This window comes from Chiloscyllium plagiosum, chromosome 24 (genome assembly GCF_004010195.1).
Source record: "Chiloscyllium plagiosum isolate BGI_BamShark_2017 chromosome 24, ASM401019v2, whole genome shotgun sequence".
NCBI classification, from domain to species: domain Eukaryota; kingdom Metazoa; phylum Chordata; class Chondrichthyes; order Orectolobiformes; family Hemiscylliidae; genus Chiloscyllium; species Chiloscyllium plagiosum.
Window position 1 is genome coordinate 42,192,373 of NC_057733.1, and position 27,655 is coordinate 42,220,027.

At 37.9% G+C, this 27,655-nt stretch overlaps 1 protein-coding gene across 1 annotated transcript; it reads right to left on the reverse strand.

The window, feature by feature from the left end:
• LOC122562352 (conserved oligomeric Golgi complex subunit 1-like) lies at positions 1-27,302 on the reverse strand. Its single transcript, XM_043715228.1, has 11 exons — positions 27,221-27,302; positions 26,609-26,765; positions 24,763-24,973; positions 22,341-23,141; positions 16,748-16,894; positions 12,704-12,865; positions 8,585-8,712; positions 8,357-8,465; positions 6,851-6,960; positions 5,998-6,076; positions 1-696 (listed from the first exon to the last, which is right to left on the reverse strand). The coding sequence occupies exons 1-11, from the start codon at positions 27,300-27,302 to the stop codon at positions 550-552; spliced, it is 2,133 nt and encodes a 710-aa protein (XP_043571163.1). The 3' UTR covers positions 1-549.
• Positions 27,303-27,655: the final 353 nt, after the last annotated feature.

Below are 27,655 nucleotides of genomic sequence, written 5' to 3' on the forward strand. Positions count from 1 at the left end.
AACGTCTCAAGATTTTGCAAAAAAGAGGAGAATATCTTTCGCTGAGCTCCATTTTATTTGGAAGATGTAAACATTCAGAAATATCATTTGCATTCAATCAAAATAGGACCACAAGTGCTAATGACATAGATATTTGTTTTTTGGTGGGGACACACTGACAAAAGTTGCACGTTGAAAGAGAGAATGGCTGCATGTATGAACAGCTGAAGAATTCATTCATTAAATGTTGCTCCTATACTCCAGAGACATGCTCATATTACCAACCTGGTTAACCAATTCAATGTCATTATGAATTCATCCATATTTCATGTCAATAAAGATCCAAGTTAACATTCTGTGAGCCATATGATACTGATGTATTTTCTACAAAACAAAATCCCAATAATGGCAACTGATGATAAGTTAAAGCAGCTGTCCATGGTTAGAAATACTTTAGTATTTCTGAAATACAAAATAATATTTACATTAGATGGTAGATGAAATTTTTATATTTATTAATTTGTATCATCACACTTAGTGCATTACTTCTAGTTTTAATAATAGGCATCATCACTTTGTCATACTTGAAAGCCATCCTAGTTTAAAGAGGGATGATGAAGACGTCGATGAGACATCATCATCTTGAAAAGCTGCCAATTGTCGGAATAAGGAGCCGGGCCCCTGACTTGCATCTTCTATGACAGACGAGGGAAGAATCTGTATCATAAAAGACAAAGAGGTTTCAGCAGTATAACCTGGATATATTTACAGTTCAACATGCACATTATAGCAACATAGCAGAGCTGTTAGGTTATTTGCAGCTAAGCAACAATGTAGTTATAATAATTATAAATTTATAAATCCATGAAGAACATCATGGCCTCCTTATCAAATCAAGTAGCTCAATTAGCAACTGCATGAATATTCAACCATCCACCCTCACTCCTCAGTCGCCAACAACCAAAGAAGAAATTCAGCATTTCCAACGTACTCCCTTTTTATCCTTGCAGAAAGGATGCAGACTCATCTCAGACTTATCTGTAAACTACAAATGATTTGTTTCAAGTTCAAATGGCTTGTATGTTTCAAAACTCAATATCCTACGCACACTTTCCTTTGTGAATCAGAAGATTAAGTAATGTAATGTCACTAATTTGCAAATCAGAAGTTGATTTGTCACGATTCAGTACCATCATTTCATAATATAAATCATGGAAATAAACAGATGACATCAACGAGACAGTTCCTTCTATTAATTGCAACAAAAGTATATCATTTCCAGAACGCGAGAGTGAAAGACTTCAAGTACTAATAACTTCAGATTAGTTCTGGTCAGCTACACAGCTGTTCATCCGGCAGAGCAAACTAGATCTCTGGGACTAGTTTTGGCTCCAACTAAAATTTCCATTGGCTCAGGGTACTGAACAGAGAATAGCTCATCTTTGGAACCAAACTCTTTCCTATGTTGGGATTTATTGTCACTCAACAAGTTCAAATTAATTTCCCCAACATCCTCTCCTTCCTAGCAAGTCCACAAAAAGTGAGACACACAGAATTTGTAACAGTAATAGCCACATAATGTGCTCCCTTTTTCAACAGTGCAAGAATAACTTATCGGGGTATACCACACTGGAAACAAATATGAAGTAATCTGTTGTGACAAAAATCATTCAATTAATCAAAATTGCGACTGTGTTAGTTAACAGTTCACATCATAAACACATTCTACTTGTCTTGTGTGCATCACGAGTTCAGTAGTAAGAATAACAAGTTAATGGGGCACTCAAAAGAGTGTAATAGTTACCTACGCTGCATTAACTAACTAGCATTATATTAATTACACAGCATTTTCATGAGGCTATTCCCTGCCTGGTTGATGCATTGGAATTAGACAAAGAAAATCTTTTAAACAAACGAGTTCCATCTCATCGAGGATGAGTCAGGCCAATCCACAGAAAACATGATCTAGAACCTTTGCTCGCATTTTAACAACTGTAACAAATTCCATTATAGCAGCTGAGACAAGCCATAACATTATAAAGCAAGCAACATTTTTATTTTAAAAATTAACAGATCCTTTAATAAATTCCAGGATATGAATCAGAGTGAATACCAAATTTTGTTTAAATCTGTCCCTCTTTTTGAGATATGCTATCTACAGGCATACTAGGTGAAAAGAGTACCTCAACCCAACTTCAGTAGCAGATATAATTAGGAATGCACAATATTGAGAGGGCTCATTCTCATCTCAGAGAACTGATAGCATTAAGAAGATTTGAACTTAGTATAGCCCTTACCAAGGCTCACTGGATTGATTGCAGGGATAAAGCCTTATGAAGAGAGAGCGAGCGCATATGCCTAAACTGTTCATTCAAGTTCAGAAGAATAAGGGGAGATCGAATTGAGATATAAAAGTTCCAAAGGGATTGATCAAGGAGATGTAGAAAGGTATTTCCTCATGAGGGATAATCTAGAGAAAGAGGCTATAGCTTCAGGCTAAAGGACTGTAGATTTAAAATAAAGATGAGAAGAAATTACTTCTCTCAAAAGCGTTGTGAATCTCCGAAATTCTCTACTCCAGAACGTGGAAGATTCCAGTTCATTGAGCAATTTTAAGAAGGACCATAGTCAGCTTTTTAATTAATAATGGATTGAAGGGTTATGAAGCGCAAGTAGGTAAGTACAGTTGAGGCAGAGGTAAGATTAGCCATGATCATATTAAATGGCAGAGCAACCCCCTGGGAGTGAATCGTCTACTCAGCTCCTAGTTCTTATGTTCTCGTCTAACATCTTCCCATTGCACAGCCAACAGCTGAATGGATTTCCCCACAAACAACATGCTTTGATAGAATAGTTTTGCGTGATATCAATACGGATTCTTGTTTGTTTTCAGTTTGAAATCACTTTCATACCTCTCGCATGCACTGAAACAAACTTGGCAAAATAGCAGCCAACAGAAACTTTTAAAAGAACAAATACACTCTAGTACATCTTTCCCACATGTGTAAATTAAACTAATTAATTTAGATCAGAAACATCTAGACTGTACAGTGAAGATCATACTAGGGAAATATTTTACACCAGAATGTTCAACTGAATGTCAACTTTATGATAAAAGCAGTAGTTTTGTGGTTCCTGAAATATGATTTTTGGCACTCAATACCAGATGTTTCTTTGTTTTTATATTCAATGCTGCATAAGAGACATGCAATTTGTAAACTAGTTACAAATTCACTCTTCAAAGGATTTAGCACACTCAATCACCGACAAATATTAAAGTCTCAATGCCTTCAAGAGAAAGAGAAAAAAAATGGCTCCTTGCACTGAGCCTAATTCTATGAAACATATGAGTAATCAATTGATGACAACAAGTTAACCTTGCAGTATCAGTTAATTATTCACGAATTCAGCTAAAGAGCTCAATTGATACACACTAAAATAGTACTAAACAAGTAGCAGAGAAACATCACCAAGGTTACATTATTATAGTCAGGTAACTACAACACCAGTGCATTTAAATTTAGCAGAACATAGCCTTCAGTTTGTCCAAAAATGAAAAAGCCTCTTAAAGCTCAGTTTATGATACCTTTATTATGCTCATAGCTAACTGTCAGATTGAATGGTATTTTCTTGGATTTATTATGCATGGCAGAATAATTAGATTGCATTTAAATCCATGGGACTTGTGTTTCTCAACTCTAAATTGTGTTCGTGGAATCGAATAATAAGCTAAGACAAAATATTTATATGTTTTTGTCCAATTTGGTGTAGCCTCTGATTTAATTTTGAAGAAGGTTTTTGACAATCATTACATCTGCACAGCTAATCGAGGATTAAAAGAGATCAATAAAATCAGGCTCGGTGACAGTTTTCTACATTAGAAAATATTGGGATCATCTTTCTCCAACCTACCCAAACACATTGTGGAAACCAAGATAAATAAAAATGATATAGAGATAAGAGTTCTCAGGTTAGGAAATGACTAGAATTTTTTTAGAAATGATAGAAGAAGAAAAAATATAATAAGTGAAAATTAGGTGAAAGAACAAATAGCAAGCAGAACCTGTTTCGAAACAACATTTAACAGTTTAAATAAGCAATTCAGGATTATTGCTATAGCAAGGGAATTAGTCCTGTTACTTGAAATATTACGTTCACTTCTTGTTCAGGTTTTAGCTGAAAACTCAATGTTCGTCTATTAAAGAAACAGGAATCTCTGGATTTAAAATTATTGAAACTTATACTTTGGTTGACTGGAAGAAATTAGATTTCTTAGTTAATTTCAAAGAAAAATTAATTCAAAGTATGATATAGTTTTGATTTAGCAAATTTACTCTGAACAGGCTTTTATTTTTACAGCTTCATACTAATGCTATGCAATCACTCACCACAAATACACTGCCATTGATTGTTACCTGATCATAATACTGACTACTGTATAGTTACTGAAGCTGCAATGCAAAGCCAAGTACACTGCACACAGGATAATTAAATACCCAATGAAGCTTCAAAAAGGTTGCAGCTGTGACAGCTTAACATGTCAACTGAAACTGAATTTACAAAAAGGCGTTAAATTAAAGAACATTCACTTTACAAAGTGTAATTTTTACTTAACTGTCATATTTGTAAGGCTGTGTAGTGTAGGATGAACAATAAAAATAAATACATAACAATTTAGTAATCAAAATTGTCCACTTCTTAAGCTCAACAAGAGAAGAGCCAAAGTTTGCATCCATTAATATGACACACTTTGCCAATAAACCAGTGTCTGGTATGTACAGAAAATGGTTTGCCACTTTTTCTGAATATCAATTTAAACATCAGTACATTGTGAAAATACTATGGCTTTAAGATGTTATTTTGTCCTTTTTTTTAAAATTCAAGAGAGGTTTTAAGACAGAGGTCATGAGCACTGGAGTAAACAGCTTGTGAGACATTGGGGTTTTTAAAAAGTTGGAACAATAGCAGTCTGAATGGGTGCAGTCACACACTCTCAGTTTTAGTTTTTAGCAGTTGCTGGTTTTGTCTTGAAAGAAGCAGAAGCTATTTTTGCCCTCTCAGTTACAGCCAAAAGCTGGGATTTCTCCTTCTGCAGTGGGAATTACACGAGAAACAATCTGTCTTCTGAATTTGCCTTTTGTCAAGGATGTATCTATATTGAATTAAATAATTAGTAATAGCTACTACTTCCATTATTCTGTTAAATTTTCCCATAGGATTAAGTTATTCCAATTCTTTCTTTCTTCTGTTGTGTTTTAACTATAGTGGATGAAGTGTGTTCTGCTTTAAATCTGGTAGTTTGACCAATCCAATTGCTTCTGGATCACAATATTTTACATTTACCTTTAGATAAGGATCTAGGCTATCTTCTAAACATATTTTGAAGGGGTTTGTTACCGCCCATAACAATATGGTCAGGCAGCATCATAAATCGTGACATTTCCTCATGACAATGGACAAATCAAAATCTCTATGCCTGTACTTACTACCAAATCAACACTGACATTACGACAGTTGTTGACAGTACAGTTTCACATATCTAGGATCTCCAATCAGCAATCTGTCATTTGATGCTGAAGACAATACACGCTTTGCCAAAGCTTCAGGTCAGAAAGCTCAGGTAGACAAGAGGACCCTGGGAAATAGAGGTGAGCAAATCCTGCACCTTCTTGGCCAAACTGTCTGTATCTGCAAACAATCTGGCAGAGTCTGCCTTGACAAAATGCAGCTCCTGAGCTCCACACCATGCCATGGTTAAAGGAGTTAAACATCAGGGGGAAAACCATCATCTTCCAAGATGGAAGAATGCTAAGAATTTGTTAGAATAACAGCTTGTTATCCTTTTGGTGAAAAGCAGGTCAAGCTACTAAACACAAACAAACCTCAAAGAGGCATTCAAACATATTTTAGAAAAGTGAGAACGTAGAGTAATACTTTGAACCACAAGTCTACATGTACACTTTTATGTATATTTATAAATAACATATAATATCAAAAGAAACAAAATTAAAAACTGACCTGATTCTTAGCTTCATTTCCCTGAACAGCTGATTTAGGCTTCCGTGAACTTGCCATACTAAGTGGTAACAAGCCAAATCTGGAAACAAAGGTTTACAGTATTGAAATCTGTGTTACAGATTAGTTAACCTCTACAAATGATTATTGATCAGAGCAAGTGAGAAAATTAATATGCATTAACTTAACCGAATTGCTGGCATGCCAATGAGTTTGCTGTCAAAGCAGGAAGAGGTTTTTTTTGTTTCAGCTATATATTTCACTTTTACCAAAGTCAGTTGGAAGCAGGCACATAGGGGATAGAATTTCTCAACAAAACCACAATGTAAACGAGAAACCCAGTAGTCTATGTGTACAAGCAGCATTATTCATCAAACATTCATGTTTTTATCCTACTGGACCACTTTAAAAAGGAGCACTTTTCTCATGTGTCAGGACGATTTAATTTGAGAACTTCAGTTTGTACCATAAATGATCAATATGATGTCTGTGTAGTGCTGAAAAATAAATTTTAAAAATCAAGCAAAATTGAGTTAGACAAAGATCTTGCATTTACGTGGCACGTTTAACAATGCAAAATATCCCAAAGCATTTGACAGATGTGCTATCAAACAAAATCTAATCAGCAATTCTTCAGGGCAGAGGTCTTCTAACTTCCAAATTGTTCAACTATTACTGTCAAAGTAAATTGATACTCTTATATACAGCAATATAGTTTCACCTTTTAGCCGTGTGGATAGAAAGCAGACCAACCATATAAAATATTAAGCTTAAACTTTATTCCAATTCTCGGCAGAGAACATCCACAAAAAACCCATTTAACCATGCTGCACAAATGCAGTGAGAATTCATTTACCTGATCTGACTAGAAGCCAGTGGTAAGATGTTATGAGGCTCATGGGAATTAAATGGTGCACTTCTATTGGTGTATTGTTTCTCTGTGCCGGTTAATAACCCAAACAACACCTAAAGAACAGAAAAATGTCTATTTACACAGTATATTTCCACATCAATATAATAGCTTTATGTCAGGCATGCGATGTCACTGAGAAATTTTGATGCATCAGAACACTGCTTTGGAAAGTTTTATATTTCAAAGCCTGACATGGTTGCAGAACTCGGGTATTCAATTCTGGGAAAACACTTCTTGCCAATAAAAGATTTTCTGCAATTAGGGATCTAAGAGGACCCTTAATATACTGAAGAACAAGTAGCCAACTTCAATCAGTGAGATGGGGGTGATGCAGAAGTAAGATTTGATATACAGTCGTATAATCAACAACTACGTTTGAGAGTCATACAACATGGAAACAGACCCTTTGGTCCAATTTGTCCACACCAACTGGGTTTCCTAAACTGAACCAGTCCCACTTACCTACATTTGCCCATATCCCTCTAAACCTTTCCAATTTGACCCTCCTCTCTGACCTATTACCTCCATCCCCACCCCCATTCACCTATTGTACTCTCTGCTACTTTCTCCCCACTCCCAACCCCCTCTCATTTATCTCTACACTCTGCAGGCACCCTGCCTCTATTCCTGATGACGGGCTTTTGCCCGAAATGTTGATTTTCCTGCTCCTCGGATGTTGCCTGACCTACTGTGCTTTTCCAGCAGCACTCTAATCTAGACTCTGGTTTCCAGCATCTGCAGTCCTTATTTTTACCTATTTATATAGCTGTCCAAGTGTCTTTTAAATGTTGTATTTGCACTTGTCTCTACCACTTCTGCTGGCAACTCATTCCATAAACACACCACCTTCTGTGAAAATAGCCCCTCAGGTCCCTTTCAAACTTTTCCCCTCTCACCATGAACCTATGCTCTTTAGTTTTGACCTCCCCTAAACTAGACTATTTACCTTTTCTATGCTTCCCATGATTTTACAAATCTCCACAAGGTGACCCCTCAGGTTTCTACACTGCAGGGAACAAAGTCCCAGCCTTGTCCAGAGTCTCTCTCAGAAAATGAGTAGTGGTAGAGTATAAATAATAACATTGCAAAATTTCAATCAGACAGTGTTAAATATAGCGCAAAACTTGAAGAAGCTAAATGAGCAATTACAATAGCCTTTTCACTTATAATAGCATCCAAGTATATTTTCTGGTAAAATATGTATTTTAATTCTACTTTCTATACTGTAACTCAGAAGGGAAACAAAAGCATGTAACTCCATTTCTTTATCATACAGCCAACTTTGTGGTTTTGGGACCAATCAAACATAAACTACGGCACTGGCATAACAATGAACTCACCCTTCCTCACGTACACTCATCCAATCGGTTTAATTAAGAAATTGATCCAATAGTACAGCCAAGGTTCAAATTTGAAAAAGACAAAGACAAATTTATTCTCTCTACTTACTGAGGTTCTTTGCGAAAGTTTGTTCAGATTATTGTTAAGGTGTGGAGTGAAAACGTCCAAATCAAATGGATCAATATAGCTTTCCAATGTGTCTGCCACTTTCTGAACCCTGATTCAGAAAATAAAGAATAATATCAACGTTTATACTTGAATTCTCCAATATTACAAGTACATAGAAGTAAGAATATTAAATAGAATAACTTTGCTGCTTAAAAAGAGATTCAGTACCTTGGGTCCTGCTGGATCCTACTGCTTTTTACCTCTTCATTTCTGGAAGTTAAAATTGAACCAAGATACCGAAGATCAAAAAGCAGCTGCAGAGCTCTATTCTGGGTTAAAGGGAATGCAGAATCACTCTGAAACAGAACATAAATTGAAGAGGAGCAAAACATGAGTGCTATATTTAGCAAATACATTCCAAGAAAGTTAGTTCAATAATGCTTCATTTATGATGTTTATGAGTAGAAAGAAAAGAGAGTATTTCTCCTTCCTATCGGAAAGATGTTGTGAAATTTGACAGGGTTCAGAAAAGATTTACAAGGATGTTGCCAGGGTTGGAGGATTTGAGCTATAGGGAGAGGCTGAACAGGCTAGGGCTGTTTTCCCTGGAGTGTCGGAGGTTGAGGGGTGACCTTATAGAGGTTTACAAAATCACGAGGGACGTGGATAGGATAAATAGACAAAGTCTTTTCCTTGGGGTCAGGGAGTCCAGAACTAGAGGGCATAAGTTTAGAGTGAGAGGGGAAAGATGTAAAAGAGACCTACGGGGCAACTTTTTCACACAGAGGGGGTACGTGTATGGAATGAGCTGCCAGAGGAAGTGGTAGAAGCTGGTACAACATTTAAAAGGCAACTGGATGGGTATATGAATAGGAAGGATTTGGAGGGAAATGGGCCAGGTGCTGGCAGGTGGGACTAGATTGGGTTGGGATATCTGGTCGGCATGGATGGGTTGGACTGAAGGGTCTGTTTCAATGCTGTACATCTCTATGACTCTAAGTTCTGATCTTTAACTACAGTGCATTTACTACAAACTCTATAAATCTTCAGTGAAGATGGCAGAGTTCGAATGATTCCCTAAATTTATAACATATATCAGAGCTGTTCAAAGTTACTACCTTGGACCTATGGTGATAGGGCAGCTTTTTTTTCTAAAAGCAAAAAGTTTAACACACTAATCAGAAAGGCAGCCACCAATTCTGGCCAATGAAAAAAAAGGCAAAGCAACAAACCTGATCCACAGGAGCAAGAAGCTCCTATAGCAAGCCTGTACTCTCACAATACTGCAGTAAGGCTGAGGAGTCTGGACAACCCACACGTGTTAAGAGAAAATGCTCGCAACCAGCATTTGTTTTGCATCCCTGACATCACGTGACAAGATAAAGCACCCCCTTCTATGGCAAAAAGCTGACAAGCATATTAGATTAATCAAAGAAAGAAGGTTCTTAGTGGCTTGCTCATGAGCACAGGATGGAAAATGTTTACATCCCAAGTTTATGCTATTGGAGAATTAGCCTGTACCAAATGACCAATATGACACCCAAAGCTCCAATTCAAGGATGCTATCAAAAAATTCACAAAAGCCTTCAGTATTAAATAGAGTAAGGCAAATGTAAATCCCAAACTGACAACCAATACACATGTTGAACCAGCTGTGGGTAGAACTTTGCCACTACCACAAAATGTGGTTACAGGTGGTCCAAAGCTGTCACCAGCCTTGTAACAGAGCAGATCATCCTACGCTACATGCAAAGGACATGCTGTGCTGGCAGCAGACTTTCTATTTTTAGGACTGGTTGGCTCACTCATTTAAAGAAATGCAGTAGAGAATCTCATTTAAAAGTTTTAAGGTTGTATACCTGTCACCTCTCATAGGTAGAAGGATGCCCATTTTTCTCCAAATGAAAGATATCAAGCAATAATTTATTTATTATTTGAGTATTGCAATTTTGTCAGAGGTCACCAGCCTACCCATTTGAACAAAAAATAAATGTGAAACAACCAACACCTGAAAGAGAAGTTAAAACAATAATAAAAAAGCCTCAAATTTCTCTCTTGATCCAGACCCTGCCAATGTTGTCAATGACCCATGAACAACACATTATTGACTTTAGGATCTTTGAAATACCCAAAGATCCAATAGTATTTGGAGAAAGTGAGTCAGTGCTGCCAAAGTAAGCAGGATCTGTAGGTGTAAGCAGGAACTAGCAATTTTGAAATAACATTCACCTTACTGTAAATCAAACAAAAAAACGATTATTTGGGGTTGTAAAAAGGTTCACAAAAGTATATTGCATTTTATAAGTCATTTTCTTGACTAAAGAAACAGATGGAAAGGCAAAGTAACTAACTGAGACAAGTGCTGTGGGGAAAGGCACAAAATTATTGCCTAAATATATAACGATTGCAGTAGCCTCCTAAAATACTGAAGGAGGAGCCAATCAAATGATTCAATCTACTTTTGCATTTCAGTGCAAACTTAATTTGACATTTCTCTTTCTTATTGAAGAACATTAATTGACTCTCTGGTCTGAGGAAATGTAGAGTCTGAATTGTGTATAAAAATTAGTCAGTTTCTACTTTTAGGAATACAGGCCAAGTTTTGTACATTCACAGCAATAGGTCTGGAGAATCAAAACCTCACTGCAATATCTAGTAACCACGCCCAGATCCCTTCAATACACTTTTGAGCATGATTCATACATTTTGAGGGGCCTGGAGTGGACTGGACACAGGTTTAGAGAAAAAGAAGCACAACATCAGTAGGGAGTTTAAGATATTCTGATTCTGCATCAGGTTATATACTTTATCATATAAATTGGAGATTAGTAGGGTGGTGTTGTGATTGTAACAAGGTCGGCCAGATTGTCCGCACAGAAGAGTCCCCTGACTGGGGCTGTTAATCTGGAGTGTTAGAGGTTCTGTTCACTCTGACAGCTGGCTCTGAAGGAGGCGGATCAGAGTGAAGAACTCTCCCCGTCTAAATAAACGGTGACTTGGTGACAGGATACTGGCCACTGTGGAGTTATTTCAGATGGCATTTAAAGTATCATTAGTATAATCTTTTGTTGCAGTAAATTACTGAATATTTCTCTTCAGAGTTGCTCCCACACCACTGATCTGACTTTACCAAAAATAATACCAGTAGAAAAATGGTCAACATTACAAATGCTTATTTTTGAATTTAAATGACACAAAAAAGACAATGATTAGTTGTGTGGATGCATGATCAGCAAAGTAAAAATAGCCTGTTTTTAAATATATTTTCATGGGATATGGATGTTGCTGACAAGGAGACTGGCCCTCCCTAACTGTCCATGAACTGGGTCGCTTGTTAATTAATTTCAGAGGGCAGCTACTAGTCAACTGTGTGCTAGCCACAGTGGTCAGACTGGGTTAGGATAGCAGATTTCCATCTCTAAAGGACATGCATGCATCAGATTTTTTTTAGAAAGGATAACTTAACTGATGATTTTTTAAGATTATTTCCACTCTAAATCTTATTAATTGAATTTAAAATTCCACCAATTTGAAAAGGTGGAATTTGAACCCATATCTCCGAGCATTAATCTGAGCCTGTGTGATTAATAGTTTTGTTTATCTAAAGGATTACAGAGACATTGGTAACTAATCAAATATAAAACATACTGCAAGTTAAGGTGAGAATTGATATCACCATTGTGAACATAATCGGTGTTGAGCAAGAATGGCTACACATTCAACCCCCGGGCAATAACGACAGAAGGAAAGTATGCTCCACTATCATACTGAAATTAAAGCTACTCTGTAGTTTTTTTCAATTAATAAATGAGGATTTGACTGTTTCCTGTACCAAAGGGAAGGCACCCAATTCTTCATGTTTACTCACAGAGTCACTAGTGTCAAAACAGGCTATTCCACCCATCAAGTCCACAGTGACCCCACTGAAGAGCATCCCACCCAGCCCACTATCCTATCCTATCCCTGTAAATCTGCATTTCCCATGCTAATCTGTCTAACCCACACATCCCTGGACACTATGGGGCAATTTAGGCCAATGCACCTAACCTGCACATCTTTGGACTGTGGGAGGAAATCCATGCAGACACAGGGAGAATGTGTAAACTCCACAGTTGGCCAGGGGTGACTCAATAAATCTGAATAAAAAGCAAAGGATGGACAAAAAAGGAATTACAGACAACAACACATACTGGAGTTCAAAAAGTTAGCAATTGCAAATCTCAAATGAAGTGCATTTTACCTCTTAGGATTTTGCCCAAATACTCTGTAGGTCGCACTGCAGTTAAAATATGAAATACAACAATACCAACAATGGCCTGTGAAGTTTTTTTTTGAAAAAGTACACACCTTATCTAATTTTGCAGAACATAACATTTCATAACCAGTAAGGACCTCATGCAAACAAGTCTTCAGCAACTCCTGAAGCGTGATCTTAGGAAGAGCATGACCTCCAACTCGGTTTACTTCTTGGCATAACTCAAAAAGCAGCGACTGTACATACCAAGATGGCTGTCAAACAAAAACCAAAGACACAAAGCTAATTAAGTAACAGAATAATAATCAGCTGTTCTTAAAAAATTCAATTACTGAACATAATCAACATCCCATGTGGTATAATAATTATTGGCAAAGTGAACCTGCTAACCAAAAATGTTCACTTCTCACCTCTCAGCACATTTATTTAAAATAGAACAAAGGAAATAACATTTAGATATAGTTTGCAATTTTACACAAAAAAACAAACTGCAAAGAACTGTCGTTTTGACAGATTATTTAGAATAAACTTTCCAAATAAGCTTTCAGAAAACAATTATTACTTGGAGCAGTTTTATCATTGAGGAAAGTGGCTCAGAGAAGTTACTTAGGTTGTTAGGAGGAAGTGAAGTTAATTTGAATAACAGTAGTCTGATCTGAGGTGTCTTAACAATACTGTCATATCAGTTATAATTAATTCAGTTCCTTTAGATAACACTTGCAACAGCTGAAATTTTCATTAAAAGCTCAGCAGCACTTATGAAGTACTTGGAAACATAGACACAAATGTCAAAATAAATCACAATTCTTTGATATAATCTGAATTTTAAAAATGGTGTTCCAATAGAGAGATTGAGTGGTACTGTAGCTTAAGACACTGATCTTTACTTCCAGCAGCTGGAGGCAAATCCACCAAGACTGAATTGCTGTTTATGCCAACCTGAATACAAATCAGTTGGAGCAGTGCAACTGGAGGCAAGAGCTCAGTAAATAAAACATGAAATATACATATAGGCAAAACAAAGGTAAATCACTTAATGTAGACAACTATGGAATCTTGCACGTAGAAAGGAAAAATACAATGCGCATATCTCACAAATAAATATGGATGAAATGCATCTCACAAATAGGTATGCATCTCACAAGTGGAAATAAACTAGGAATCTGAACAGACTTGATGTTAACTATGTCCTATTAACATTGAACAGTCAACAAAGCCAAAAGGATGGTGAGGTATAGAGCCAGAATACAGATTGAATTTTGAACATGCATCCAGATTAGGAGGCAAGTAATCATAAAACATGGATAAGATTGTTAAGGATATGGCAAAAAAATCAAGCCAGATTACTACTTTAGTTTAATCAATGCTGCCAAATCAAAGTAAACTAACCACATCAAGATCCATCAATTTCAGGGGAGTTCATTTTCTCAATGGCAGCTTAGATCACCAAAGGTACCTTCAAGCAGTTAACAGCTGGGAAGTCAGCATGGAATAAGCAGTCACATTTAAACACCAATATTCTTTCAGAAAGTAAAAAGGGGAGTGGGGGGGGCAGTTAAAATACATTGACAATCCATCACTTTTAATTTACATTTTCAAATAGTGAAATAAATGATTGGATTAAGGTCAGATTTTAAAAACTGAAAATTTTGAATAATGTAACGTTAAAAGTTATTACGAAGGAATATAACAAGTATAAAATCAGCTTTTCTCCAAAACAATGAGTTTATAACCATAATTATGAACTAGTAATACTTTAAAAACCCAGTTAGATTCGATTTAATGAAGTTTATATTTTTTCCATAGGTTTTTATGGCAACATCATTAAAGTGGAGTCAATTCATTGTCTTGCATACCAGAGCGACCTCAACTGCACACTGTGTACAGAATAACAACCTTTAAACTGTATTCATCTGTGGATATATCCTGTGTTAGAAAGTCCTCCTCACATATGGGGACATGAGTAACCTTTCTATACAGACCTGAACATTCAAACGTTGGTGAACGAATTAGAAGACCAAGCATTCACATGCCCTCATTTTCTTTTCCAACTCTGATTACTTAAAAAAAATCACAATGGAACTGATCAAGTCTCACAGAAGGAAGATAGAAAAAAAAAACAGGCTGAATGGAACTGTTGTCCATCAGCAAGGAATGTTTTCAAGCAAGGTTTAAAAAAAAAAATCATGTCATGTATCCTAAAATAACTCATTTATCATCCATCTTCTTCATATCAAGGCCGTATTTGCACCCAGCATTGGAATCAGCAAAAGATGCAAAAGGTGCCTTGTTAAATGTAATGCCGAATTCATAATCAGATTGAAATGTCAATCTTACTGTAATAATTATCTATACAATTTTACTTTCAGTCCTGCATGGTATATAGTCAGGATTTATGTTCATCTATGGTACTGATAGATTAGATTACAGACATCTGTGGTTTCACATTACTTTGAGCACTACTTTTATTGCCTCAGAAATAGCCCAGCAAATTCCAGCACCAGTCAAGCAACAGTTGTACTTTACTATAAATAACAGAAGGGATCATTATGTGAACTAATGAACATTCCATGCTTCATGCAGCTTTCTGCAATTATTCCAAACTCAGCCCTAATCACCACCCAAAATAAAGAGTGTGTGTCATTGGTTAAAATTCTCTCAACTTTACAAAGATGAATGTTTTATTCCAATACTATTGAGTTGAGTCAAAGAACAATGGATGACGAAGATCAGAAACAACAGTATTAGAAAATGGAGAACATCTGGGCCCACTGTGGCAACAAACTCAAGTAATTTTGAAATTGTGAGGGAAGGGACAAAAAGGAATGAAGGAAGGAAGGGAGGGAGGGAAGGAAGGAAGCTGGGAGAGAAAGAAAGGAAGATGGGAGAGAAAGAGAGAGCAAACAAATTAATCTCGAGCCACAAGAGAAGTCAACATTTACAAACTAACATCTCAATCTCACTGCTAAAGCTATCAGAAAAATTAAATGGAGGCTTCATTTAAGGGTAGGTCTTGCCTTACAAGTCGTATTGAATTCGTTGAGGAGGTGACCAAGCATGTGGATGAGGGTAGAGCAGTGGATGTAGTGTACATGGATTTTAGTAAGGCATTTGATAAGGTTCCCCATGGTAGGCTTACGCGGAAAGCCAGGAGGCTTGGGATCGAGGGAAATTTGGCCAGTTGGATAGAAAACTGGCTAACCGGTCGAAGTCAGAGAGTGGTGGTAGATGGTAAATATTCAGCCTGGAGCCCAGTTACAAGTGGAGTTCCGCAGGGATCAGTTCTGGGTCCTCTGCTGTTTGTAATTTTTATTAATGACTTGGAAGAGGGAGTCGAAGGATGGGTCAGTAAATTTGCAGACGATACGAAGATTGGTGGAGTTGTGGATAGTGAGGAGGGCTCTTGTCTGTAGCTCTCCTGCACAAAATTGCTAGTTGTTGGACCAGTTTTGTATTCCAATGTCACTGCCATCATTTTGTATTCTTCCAGCATCATGTCAGCCTGTTAATGAGCACTCGGTGTCATGATTACTTGCTTGCTCTCAAAGTAAGAGCTGCTGAATTAATAAGATTTACCAGGATGTTGCCTGGAATGGAGAATAGGTTGTACGAGGATAGGTTGAGAGTGCTAGGCCTTTTCTCGTTGGAATGGCGAAGGATGAGGGGTGACTTGATAGAGGTTTGTAAGATGATCAGAGGAATAGATAGAGTAGACAGTCAGAAACTTTTTCCCCGGGTGCAACAGAGTGTTACAAGGGGACATAAATTTACGGTGAAGGGTGGAAGGTATAGGGGAGATGTCAGGAGTAGGTTCTTTACCCAGAGAGTGGTGGGGGCATGGAATGTGCTGCCTGTGGGAGTGGCAGAGTCAGAATCATTGGCGACCTTTAAGCGGCAATTGTATAGGTACATGGATGGGTGCTTAAACTAGGACAAATGTCCGGCACAACATCGTGGGCCGAAGGGCCTGTTCTGTGCTGTATTGTTCTATGTTCATCAAAATAAAAGCAAGAATCAGAACATGCAACTTTTAAGGAAGACCTTAAGTAACTACAAGTCTGCTGTGTTTTAAATGTAGAAAAAAAAAATGATCTAAAAAGACTTCCAACACAGAAAAATAAAAAAATTATACAAACCTGTACAGGAAGACGAATTTTGGATGTAACACTATTTCCAGCTTCTGTTTCCTCCTGAATTTCTATTTCATCCCAGTTGGTGGCTGTAGATAAAATGCCTCCAGCTGTTTGAGAGAGCAACGTTCGAGTGAAACGGTAAACAAGAGCCTTAAAGAAAGAAATCAAATTTAAGTGGTTATAAAAAGAACAAGAAAACCAGGAAGGACAGTGACTCATTGTTACATCAACCTTAAAGTAAACTGGTGTTTGTGCATTTTGATTGTTACATTTGATACAATGATTGTAAAATGCAACATTAAATTACATGCCCATAATTCTAGAATTTCACTATTTAAAAACGAGTTAATTCTACAATCTTCACACTTCTCAATATATTCCTAATCCAATAACAGAATACCGCTTTCATAAAACCAAACACCTGTATTTAAAACCCTCCCATTCAGGGTATGTGGCCTTCAGTTATTGTAAACATTTACAGCCAAGCCACTAACACCTCTCAAGTCAGTTTATTTCATAAACGTTGCTCAGGCTGAACTATAATCAATCAACACTCCTATATGTCAGAACTCTTCGGTACAATAATTCTCCTGCATGATTATTAAACCATGTCAAATCATGCTGATCACTTTATATTAAGTGAAGACTGTAGATATCGGATGTTTTTCGTAGCACATTACAGGTAGTTCTTCAATAACGCAATGGTTGCATTCTTGTGCGAACCCGCATTATTGAAAAAAAAAATCACACTTTAGAAACAGTGCTTAAAGCGTTGGCGATGTAATTGCATTATAGCCAACATGTTTGAAAAGTTCATGCTTTAGAAACAGTGTCCTCAATTCATCATTTGCATTAACGAAACGAGGGTCATAGCAGCATGACCTGCAATTGCAAGACAACACTGATTCTGAACCACTCAGCAGAACTTCTCCTTGTCTTACTCAACATTCACAAATGAAAGCAAAGTTTCACTTGAGTGATACTGTCATTGCTCTCAGAAGTGCTTAGTATTCAAACCTCAATAAATTATTCAATTATTTGACAGTCTTGAAAGTTGCGATTCTCAAAAGGCACCTAATTATACTACCTTTTTCATTATGATACAAGACTTAAATTTCAGTAACCTAAAAGAAAATAGGATTAAACTTTATCATTTGAATAGGATTCCTTCATGTAAAGCTTAATTTTATTATCTGTGTAAATGCTGATGGGTATATTATTTGAACAAAACACATTATGAAGGTGTTTGGAAGTTTTGAATTCCCATATTCCTGTTAAAATTATCTTTTATATTGCAACATGATTTTGATAAACAAGATGGAAGATACAACAAAAGGAAAGCATGCAGCTGCCAGCCCGTAAGGCGGAAACCTTCCTACTTTTGTTTTTCCTCTCGAGCAGCATTCAATTACAGAGATTCCTCAGCAATGGGAAGTGACTGGATCAGTGTTTGAGGGCTTTTTTAAAATAAAAATCCTCCCAAAGGCAATCACTGGTTCATCTATATAGTGAAGCCACGAACTTCACAATTGATTTATAATGTTATAAAAGCCAAATGAAGTCAGCAGCAATAAAGCCACCATATTTCTAATATAGATCCATCACAGCAAGACAGTCACAGATCTGTTACCATGGGCAATAAAACACACTTTCTGCTGTGAGGAGTAATTGCCCAGACAGACTCCAGAAAGAATTAACAGTATCTCTTCCTCCAACGAGGTAACAAGTACAAAAGATTAGGTACTGGTGGAATCGATCAAAGTGAATAAAAACCACCAATATATATGTTTGTTTAAAATCAGACTAAAGAAATTGCCCATTTTTGTCTGAGATTTGCACAACCATAAATTTAACAGAATGGTTTATAGTTTTTTTTAAAAAATGCACTATATGCAATCCATTCCTCCAGTTAACATCTAATTGCCAACCTTTAGAACACAGAACAGTACAGGCCCCTTTGGCCCTCAATGTTGGGCTGGCCTTTTAATCCTACTCTAAGATCAGACTAACTTACACACCCTTCACTGTACTATCTTCCATGTGCCTCTCCAATCGTTGCTTAAAGTCCCAAATGTATCTGACACTACTGCCACTGCTGGCAGTGCATTCCACACACCCACCACTCTGTGTAAAGCACGTACCTCTGACATCTCCCCTAAACCTGCCTCCAATCATCCTAAAATGATGCATCCTCGTGATAAGACATTTCCTCCATAGGAGAAAGTCTCTGGCTATCCATTCTATCTATGCCTCCCAACATCTTCTACACCTCTATCAAGTCACCTCTCATTCTTCTTCACTCCAATGAAAAAAGCCCTAACTCCCTCAACCTTTCTTCATTATACATGCCCTCCAGTCCAGACAGCATCCTGGTAAATCTCCTCTGCACCCTCTCTAAAGCTTCCACAACTTTCCTACAATGAGGCAATCAGAACTGAACACAATATTCCAAGTGTGGTCTAACCTGGGCTCTGTAGAACTTTTGACTCAATCTCCAATCTGAGGCTTCCATTGCATCTACTTTTCTGGGTCCACTTGATTCAAAATCACCAACTGCAGCCTGGGCTGAAGGAAGGAGGAAACAGTATCAAAGGGACACATTCTATCGAAAGGACAGGTAGATGGGCAGAGGTGCTGGGGTTGCCTTGTTAGTAAGAAATGAAATTAAATCAACAGCAAGAAGTGATGTAGAGTCAGGAGGTGCAGAATCTGTGGGTAGAGTTCAGGAACCGAAAGGGAGAGAAGAACCTCATGGGAGTTGTTTACAAGCCTCCCAGCAATAGGATGGGTGAAGAAAATAAAACCAAGAGATAGTAAAAGGCAACAAAGGCACGATTAAAATAATATGCAGGTGGACTGGGAAAATCAGGTTGGTAGCAGGTCGCAAGGAAAGGAATTTGCGGAATGCCTACAAGATGTATTTTTGGAGTACCTCGTGGTATAGCCCACTAGAGAACAGGTCATTTAAGATTTGGCAATATGCAACGAGTCTGACCTGATTAGGGAGCTTACAGTGAAAGAACCCCATGGGGTCAGTGACCGTCATATGATTGATTTAAATCTGCAGTTTGACAGGGAGAAACTGGAATCAAATGTAATGGTATTACATTTGAATAAAGGTAACAAAGACGTGAGGAAGGAGCTGGCCAGAGTTCATTAGAAGGGGTGCCTAGCAAGGAAGACGGTGCAGCAGCAATGGCTGGAGGCTCTGGGGATGCACAGCAGAAGTTCATCCCAAGGAAGATGAAATATACTAAAGGGAGGATAAGGTATTCATGGCTGACAAGGAAAGTCAGGGACAGCATTAAAGCAAAAGAAAAAGCATACAACATAGTGAAGATTAGTGGCAAGTCAGAAGATTAGGAAGCCATTAAAAACCAGCACAGGATAGCTAAAAAAAAAGCAATAATGAGGGAGAAGATCCAGTATGATAACAAGCTAGCTTGTAATATAGAGAAAGATTGTGAGGGTTTAATTTTTAGACATCTGAAAGGTAAGAGAGGCCTGGGTGGACACTGGACAACTGTAAACAAGGCTGCAGAAATAATAAGAGGGAACAAAGAAATGGCAAAGGACACAAATAGGCACGTTGCATCAGTTTTCATAGCAGCATACCAGAACTTCAAGAGAGTTGGGGGCAGAGCTAAGTGTAGTGGCCATCATTAAGGAGAATGGGCTGGGGAAGGTGAGAGGGTTGAATGTGGACAAATCACTCAGATCAGACATAATACTCCCATACTTCTGAAGGAGATAGCAGAGGATTGTAGAGGGCACTCGTGGTGGGTTTTCAGGATTCACTAGTGACATGGAGGATTGGAGAGGACTGAAAGATGGCTAACTTAGCAGCCCTGTTTAAGGAGGGAGGGAGGCAAAAGACAGGATATTATAGACTGGGTAGCCTAACCTCGATCATTGGTAAGATTTGACAGTCCATCATGAAGGACGGTATTGTGGAGTTGACACTTGACAATCTGTTAGAATTCTTTATGAAGGTAACAAGCATGTTAGACAAAGGAGAGCTAGTGGACATGATCTATTTGGATTTGCAGAAGGCCTCTGCCAAGGTGCTGAACAAGAGGTTGCTAAAGAAGAGCCCATGGTATGAGTGGCAAAGTACTGGCATAGATAGAGGGTTGGCTAGTACTGGAAAAAGGCAAGAGAGTCAGGATAAAGGGATCTTTTTCAGGATGGCACACAGCGGCTAGTGGAATTCCACAGGAGTTTGTGTTGGAAGCACAACTATTCATGCCGGACATTAATGATCTGGATGAAGGATTTGAGGGCATTGTTGCTAAGCTTGCAGATGACACAAAGATAGGTAGACAGAAAGGGAGTGTTGAGAAAGTGGGGAGGCTGCAGAAGGACTTGGACAGGTTAGCAGAGTGGACAAACTAGTGACAGATGGAATACAATGTGACAAAAGGTAAGACTATGCACTTTGAGAGTAGAAGTATATGCTATTTTCTAAATGGCAAAAGGTTTCAGATATCTGAACCACAAAGGACTTAGGGGTCCTCACTCAGGGTTCTCTCAAGGTAAACACACAGTTCAATTGGATGTTAGGAAGGCAAATGCAATATTAGCATTCATATCAAGTGGGCTAGAGTACAACAGCAGAAACAAAATGCTGAAGCTACATATGGCTCTGGTCAGACCACATTAGGAATACTGCAAGCAGTTTTGGGCCCCATACCTTAAGAAGGATGTGCTGGCCTTGGCCGGTGTCCAGTGAAGGTTTACAAGAATGATGAAGAGCTTGTCGTACGAGGAGCAGTTGAGGATGTTGGATCTGTACTCAATGACATTTAAAAGGATGAGGGAGGGGATCCGATTGGAACTTTCAGAATGAGAGGCCTGAATAGAGTGGACTTGGAGAAATATTTCCAGTAGTATGAGAAATGTGCAGTTCCAGAGGGCACAACTGCACAGTGAAGGGACAATCCTTTAGAACTGAGACAAGGAAGAATTTCTTCAGCTAGACAGTAGTTAACCTATGGTGCTCATTGCTGCAGAGGACTGTGGAGGCCAAGTCATCGAGTGGATTTAAGACAAAGATCAATAGGTTCTTAATTAGTAAGGAGATCAAGGGTTACACGGAGAAGGCAGGAGAACGAGGTTGAGAAAGCTATCAAACAAGATTGAAGGATGGAGCAGATTTGATGGGCCGAATAGCCTAATTCTGCTCCTACATCTTATGGTCTTAACTAAACAATGCAGCCCCAGAGAAGTGGTGCAACAAATGATAGAAACCTCCGAGAGTGCAGAGCTGCAACCACTTCTTTATCCCAACTTTAACTGAGTCCTGCAACCAACTCCAAAGTGGAGCTAGTCCAGAAAGACACAAAGGACAAGGCAATTGAATATCAGTAGCACAGGACTAAACTGGAGTGAGAGGGGAGAATCAGAGCACTGCACAAGTAAAGCAACTGCTGACTGGAGTACACACACTGCCTTTCTCCACCAGTCTTTATAAACTTTGGTTACCTTTTTGGGCAAAAATTTGAAAATCTCAATTCAAAGAACTATTTTATTAAAAGGATTTCTATGGTATAAAAGCAAAAACACTATCAAAAAAAAGGTAAATGTAGTCACTTACCTTTGATACGGTAACATTCCAAATCCTGTAAGCACTAGTGCTCTGTTGCAACAGCTGATCCTTTACTTCCTGCCACTTGGCCTGTGCTGGTTTCACTTCTTGTACCTTACCCTTGCCCAGCTTCTTGACAGGACGGGGTTCACGTACAAGCAGATCATTACTACTTGACCTGCCCCTAATACACTGTTTTAAGTGAGGGCAGAGCTCTCCTATAGATTGACATAACCGTGCCATGAAAAGAACAGCATTGAGATTGCAATCATTCGGAGAGTATGTGCAATTTTGTAATCTTTCTTCTGCAGTTTTAAGCTCCGCTTTCACACAGTCCAGGATATATTGTACGCAAGAAAGGCAATGTGCCCGCAGCATTTCTTCGACCTTAGCTGTATCAGCATACCTATCAAATGCTGAACTCTGTGGCTGCGAGGGTGAGTGGTCATTCAAATTGTCCTTAATGGTAGAAGAATCTGGTGGAAGGTACATGATTAAATCATCCAATTTAACTTTTAATTTGGAGTCAAGTGCAGAACAGAAACTTTGAACGCAAAGTGTGAGCGATTGGGCCTTCATGGAGAGTCCACTCTTTACAAACTGGCTACGATTTGTGATGCTGACCCAGGCAGTGTCTGATAAAAGGTCATTACTGCTCTCTGACCAAAGAAATGCAGCAACATTGTACTCAAACTCAATAGGTTTATTAGGAAGAGCACTGGAGTTCTTAACGTGAAGATCCTGCAGAGCTGAAACTAAGAGCTGCTTGGAACTGTTTGAGATGGATTCCAGACCTTCTTTTGTCAACGCCTATAAAAAAGAAAAGGTTTCATTATATGTCTAGTAGAACCAAGATTGTCAATACCACCCACGACCGGTTTGTTAATATGCTATATTTAAAAATAAAATTTAACAAACTAAGTTACAGTATTCCTCGATTTTGATCTCACTTGACACTAAGCATTTTTATAATAATTTTAAACAAACTTACACATTTAAGCCTTACATGAATACCAAACCAAAGGATGATAACGCAGCAGCCACCTAAAGCTTGATAAAGATGTAGGTTTCACAAGTGATCTTCACAGAAGACAGAAAGTTAAAGAGACAAAGAATTTAAACAGATTTCCAGGTTATGGTACTTGGATGTGGCAGACACAGGTACTGCTGACAAGACAATGGCAGGGGGTTCATAAAACAGCAGTTCCTGAAGAAGAGCACCTGAGAAAGACAGCGGTTGGAGGAGAGTTTCAACATTAAAGGAGGGGGGGAAAAAAAGTGATTGGGTGGTGTCAGCCCATGCATGAAAGTTTAGCACAAAGAAAAGAATTTTAAATTTGAGCCTTGAAAGGACTGGAAGCCAATTTAGATTAGTGCAGACAGAGGTAAGGGAAGAGCAAGCCCTGGTCCAAAAGATGCAATCAGCAGAATTACAGATGAAGTAAATTTTATACAAGGGAAGGTATAATGGGTGAGTGGGAAAACTTTGCGATAGGAGGTTGGGGATTGGAAGGAAGAGGCTTGGCTGCATTCAGCAGTGAATGGGTTGAAGCAGAAATAGTCAATGTTAGAGTTGTGGTTGCACTTGTTCGTCATCACGAAGAGGATTCAAGACTGGAAGCACAGCCTAATCTCAAGTATGACACCAACGCTACAAACAATCTGGAGCAGTCTAAGAAAGTGACATTGCAGAAATAAAGATAACGAGTGTTGCTCCCATTTTAAATACTAAGTAGGTTTGTTCATTAACTTCAGAACATTTGAAGAGCAGTCCCTTGATGATTTAGATACCTAACACCTCTTTGTTATTCTAAATGAGGCAGCACAGTGGCACTGTTGCCTCACAGCACCAGGGAGGATCGATGCAGACGTGAATGGCTGATCTGTACTGTCTTAAATCCACAGATCAAAACATACATTTATCACGTGCCAACAAAGCACGTGAGTGAGTTGGACAGTGAAAATACAGTAACATTATTACAAAATAATAGCAGCCAGACATTCAGCCCATTGAGTCTGCATTGACATTCAATAGGATCATGACCGGCCCTCCACCTCAACGGCATACTCCCACTCTCCCCATACTCCGATACCTTTACTGGCTAGAAATCTTTTTTTTTAATTCAATGACATGGCCTTCAAAACCTTGTGGTAAAAAGAATTTCTCAGGCTCCTCTCTATGTAACACTGAATGGCATATCCAGTAACTTGAGAAAGCAATCCCTTGTTCTAGACCCGCTCAGACAGAGACTATCCAGCACGGACAAGATTTTATAAATTTTGATGAGATCTTCTCCCATTACTCTGAATTTCAGTGAATACAGGCAGTCAATATAATTTCTGCTCAGACTCGATTTGAGAAAGAACCTAAACCCCTAAAAAGCATAATGATAGTTTGCATTTGATAGGAGACATCTTGAATATTACCTACCTGTAACCTGTCAAGGAACAGCTGCTGAAGGAAGTCATCCCAGAAGGAGAAAGGCTTCTCCAATAGCCGGTAGCACACAGTTTCCCAGTTCTGACTTATTGATTCACTAGTTAGAAGTTCCCACACTGCATCGCGAATTCCAGCAAGACCCTTCAGACTTTTCACATAGATCAGAAGGTTCCCAATTCCCATCTTTATATCATCCTTACACCTTTATACATTAAAAAAAGTGAAAGTTTAGATCAGGCTTAGAAAGTTAATTGCACATAAATATTGTTAAACATAGCATATAGAATAAACATTTTGTTTCTAAAATCTACCTTCTGTTTGCATGATCTTAATTTATGTAATTCTGTTAACAATTGGCATTTGAAACTGCAATACTGATATCCTCCACTCTGGTTTGCTGTTAAGTGTCACCATTTGTGTCTTTGTAATTTATAAATGTGCTTACCCACACAAAACATTTTGTACACCATTTCACCACAGTCAATGTTTGTTTAAACGCTGTTTTCGTAGGAAAAAACCTTGCAGAAAACAACAAAACATTGAAATGAATGTAACAAAACTAAGAAATTGAAGATATGCATGACATATTTCTTGGACTATAAAATACATAGTGCATGTGCATTGTCTGTAATGTTGGTTATTTGAGTGTGTTTGTATGTGGGTAGTCATTGTCATGGGGTTGGTTGGCTCCGTTTGAAGGACTACTGGTTTGCAACGTAGAGTGACTCTAGCACGCCGGTTTAATTGCCTTACCGCTGAGGTTACTATGAAAGTCTCACTTTTTCAAGCTCTCCTCTTGCCTGAGGTGTGGCAACCCTCAGGTTAAATCATCACCACTCATCTGTCACTAAGCAGGCCTTTGGTTTAGAGCTATGGCAACTTTACTTACTTTCTCATCATTATGGCAATTTCATTTGTAATTTGATAAGGGCAAATGTAACAAATTTGATTGTTTTCAAGTTAATTCCAACATGATTTTTTTTTAGAAAGTACTGTTTTATTGTCCTTTATCTTCTGTAGAAGCACTTAACACCAGTGAATGGCAACATTTTTCTGTATTGACTATCATAATGCAAAACTTGATCTAAGATGGCTCTGTGCAGCAAAATTCTAAACTCCTTACCATTCCATTATCAACTTGTACATACACCAGTTTATATTTACATATAACACCAATATCATAGAAATTTGTAATAATCAAAGTAAGGCTCTTATCCAAGGTGTGCTAAAGCAGATACCAAGAACCAGCTAAGCAGGTCATTAATTACCAGTGTCGGATTGTAATAAAGTGTATCTGTAAATAAAATTATCCAAGCAACTTTCATACTGTGTACATTTCTCTCTTACAACAGCTTTAGTTTACATGAGTTTGATTCAATGGCAATGTACTTCATATTTGTGTCAGATGTCATCGGGTCAAGTTAGATAAAAGGACAATATTGTGTGCATCAAATGGACGTTGAGGGGAGGAAAGTCTCAGTTTTCAATTTGAATGTACTCCATATATGTGTGTCATATCAATCCAGAGAAATGAGCTAAACACCAATTTCCTTTCATAAATAAATGCAGTTCAATCTTGGATCATATTCAGAACCAAATAGTTTAACTCCACTTGGAGAAACTAGCACATAAAAGGGGAAATGGGAATGAAGTAAATAGGAAAAAGTAAAAACATCCTAATAGCCTTACTTTCAGATTGAAAAAAATCTACGTGCTCTTTAGATTTACTATTAATTTACTTTAAATGTTACAATTAATATACAAATGTTTTTTCTAATCCTATTGGTTTTCTGCTCTTTAGTTTTTGATAACATGCAAATAAAATTCACTAGCTTACATGTTGATCCATTGCTGAAGTGTCTCTCTCAAGTAGTCACGATTTATTGGATGAGCAAGAGTCCGCAGGGATGGCTGAAAATCCACTATAGATGGTGGTAAGTATTTGAACCACATCTCGGATTTCATCTCTTCTTTCAACACGGTGATTCCTTTATCTATAAAGGTGAAAGACAAAGTTAAGTCTTATTGCCTGTGAATACAAACAAAGATTCTCACCAATATTTCCAATTGCCCAGTGAAGCTAAGAGCAATGACTTTGATCTCAGAAAACTGTATTTAAGACTACTGCTCTCACACAGCAGTGACTTTTGACATGACAGAATCCAATGCTATTGCTATAGTGCTTTTTTAAATATTTTTATTGAAAACTTTAAAATCTTTTACAAAACATTTATGAAGCAAGCACACCATTAAAACAGAAAAAAGATAGTATAACAAAGCCTTAACACAGTACTATTGTTAATGAACTACCTACTATTCTACCAGAACAACCATATCGACTTGACTTAAACCAAACTACAAACATATTAAATAAATACTAACTCAAACTAAATTCAAATAACTTAAAATTAAATAATATCTCACTACTTTATTCTATCTCACTCATCACAGCTTTGAGGCTCCCGTCGCCAGGCACACCATCTATAGTATCCGTATTCTTTTTCCACCCAGTCTCTTCCTCCGGGCCCCATGGGCACCCATACTGATTCCCACAGCTATACCACTGCCCTAATTAATATTGCTGATAAGACAGCTTCAATATAATTTACAAAGGGCAGCCATGTCTTGTAAAACTGTTCCGTTTGGTGGTGCACCATATTTGTTAGGTAGTTTTGGGGGAGATGCTCCATCACCAGCCTAAGCCACCCTGTAAGACCTGGTCCTTTTTCTGACGTCCAATTCACTAGGATATTCTTCCTTGCACAATGGGTAAGAACATTACACAATCTCTTCCCGTGTTCCACCAGAGGGGACAAATCTGGCAACTCCATAAGAAGAATTAGCGGATCCACGTTAATTTCAATCCCCAGGATGTCCTTTAGCT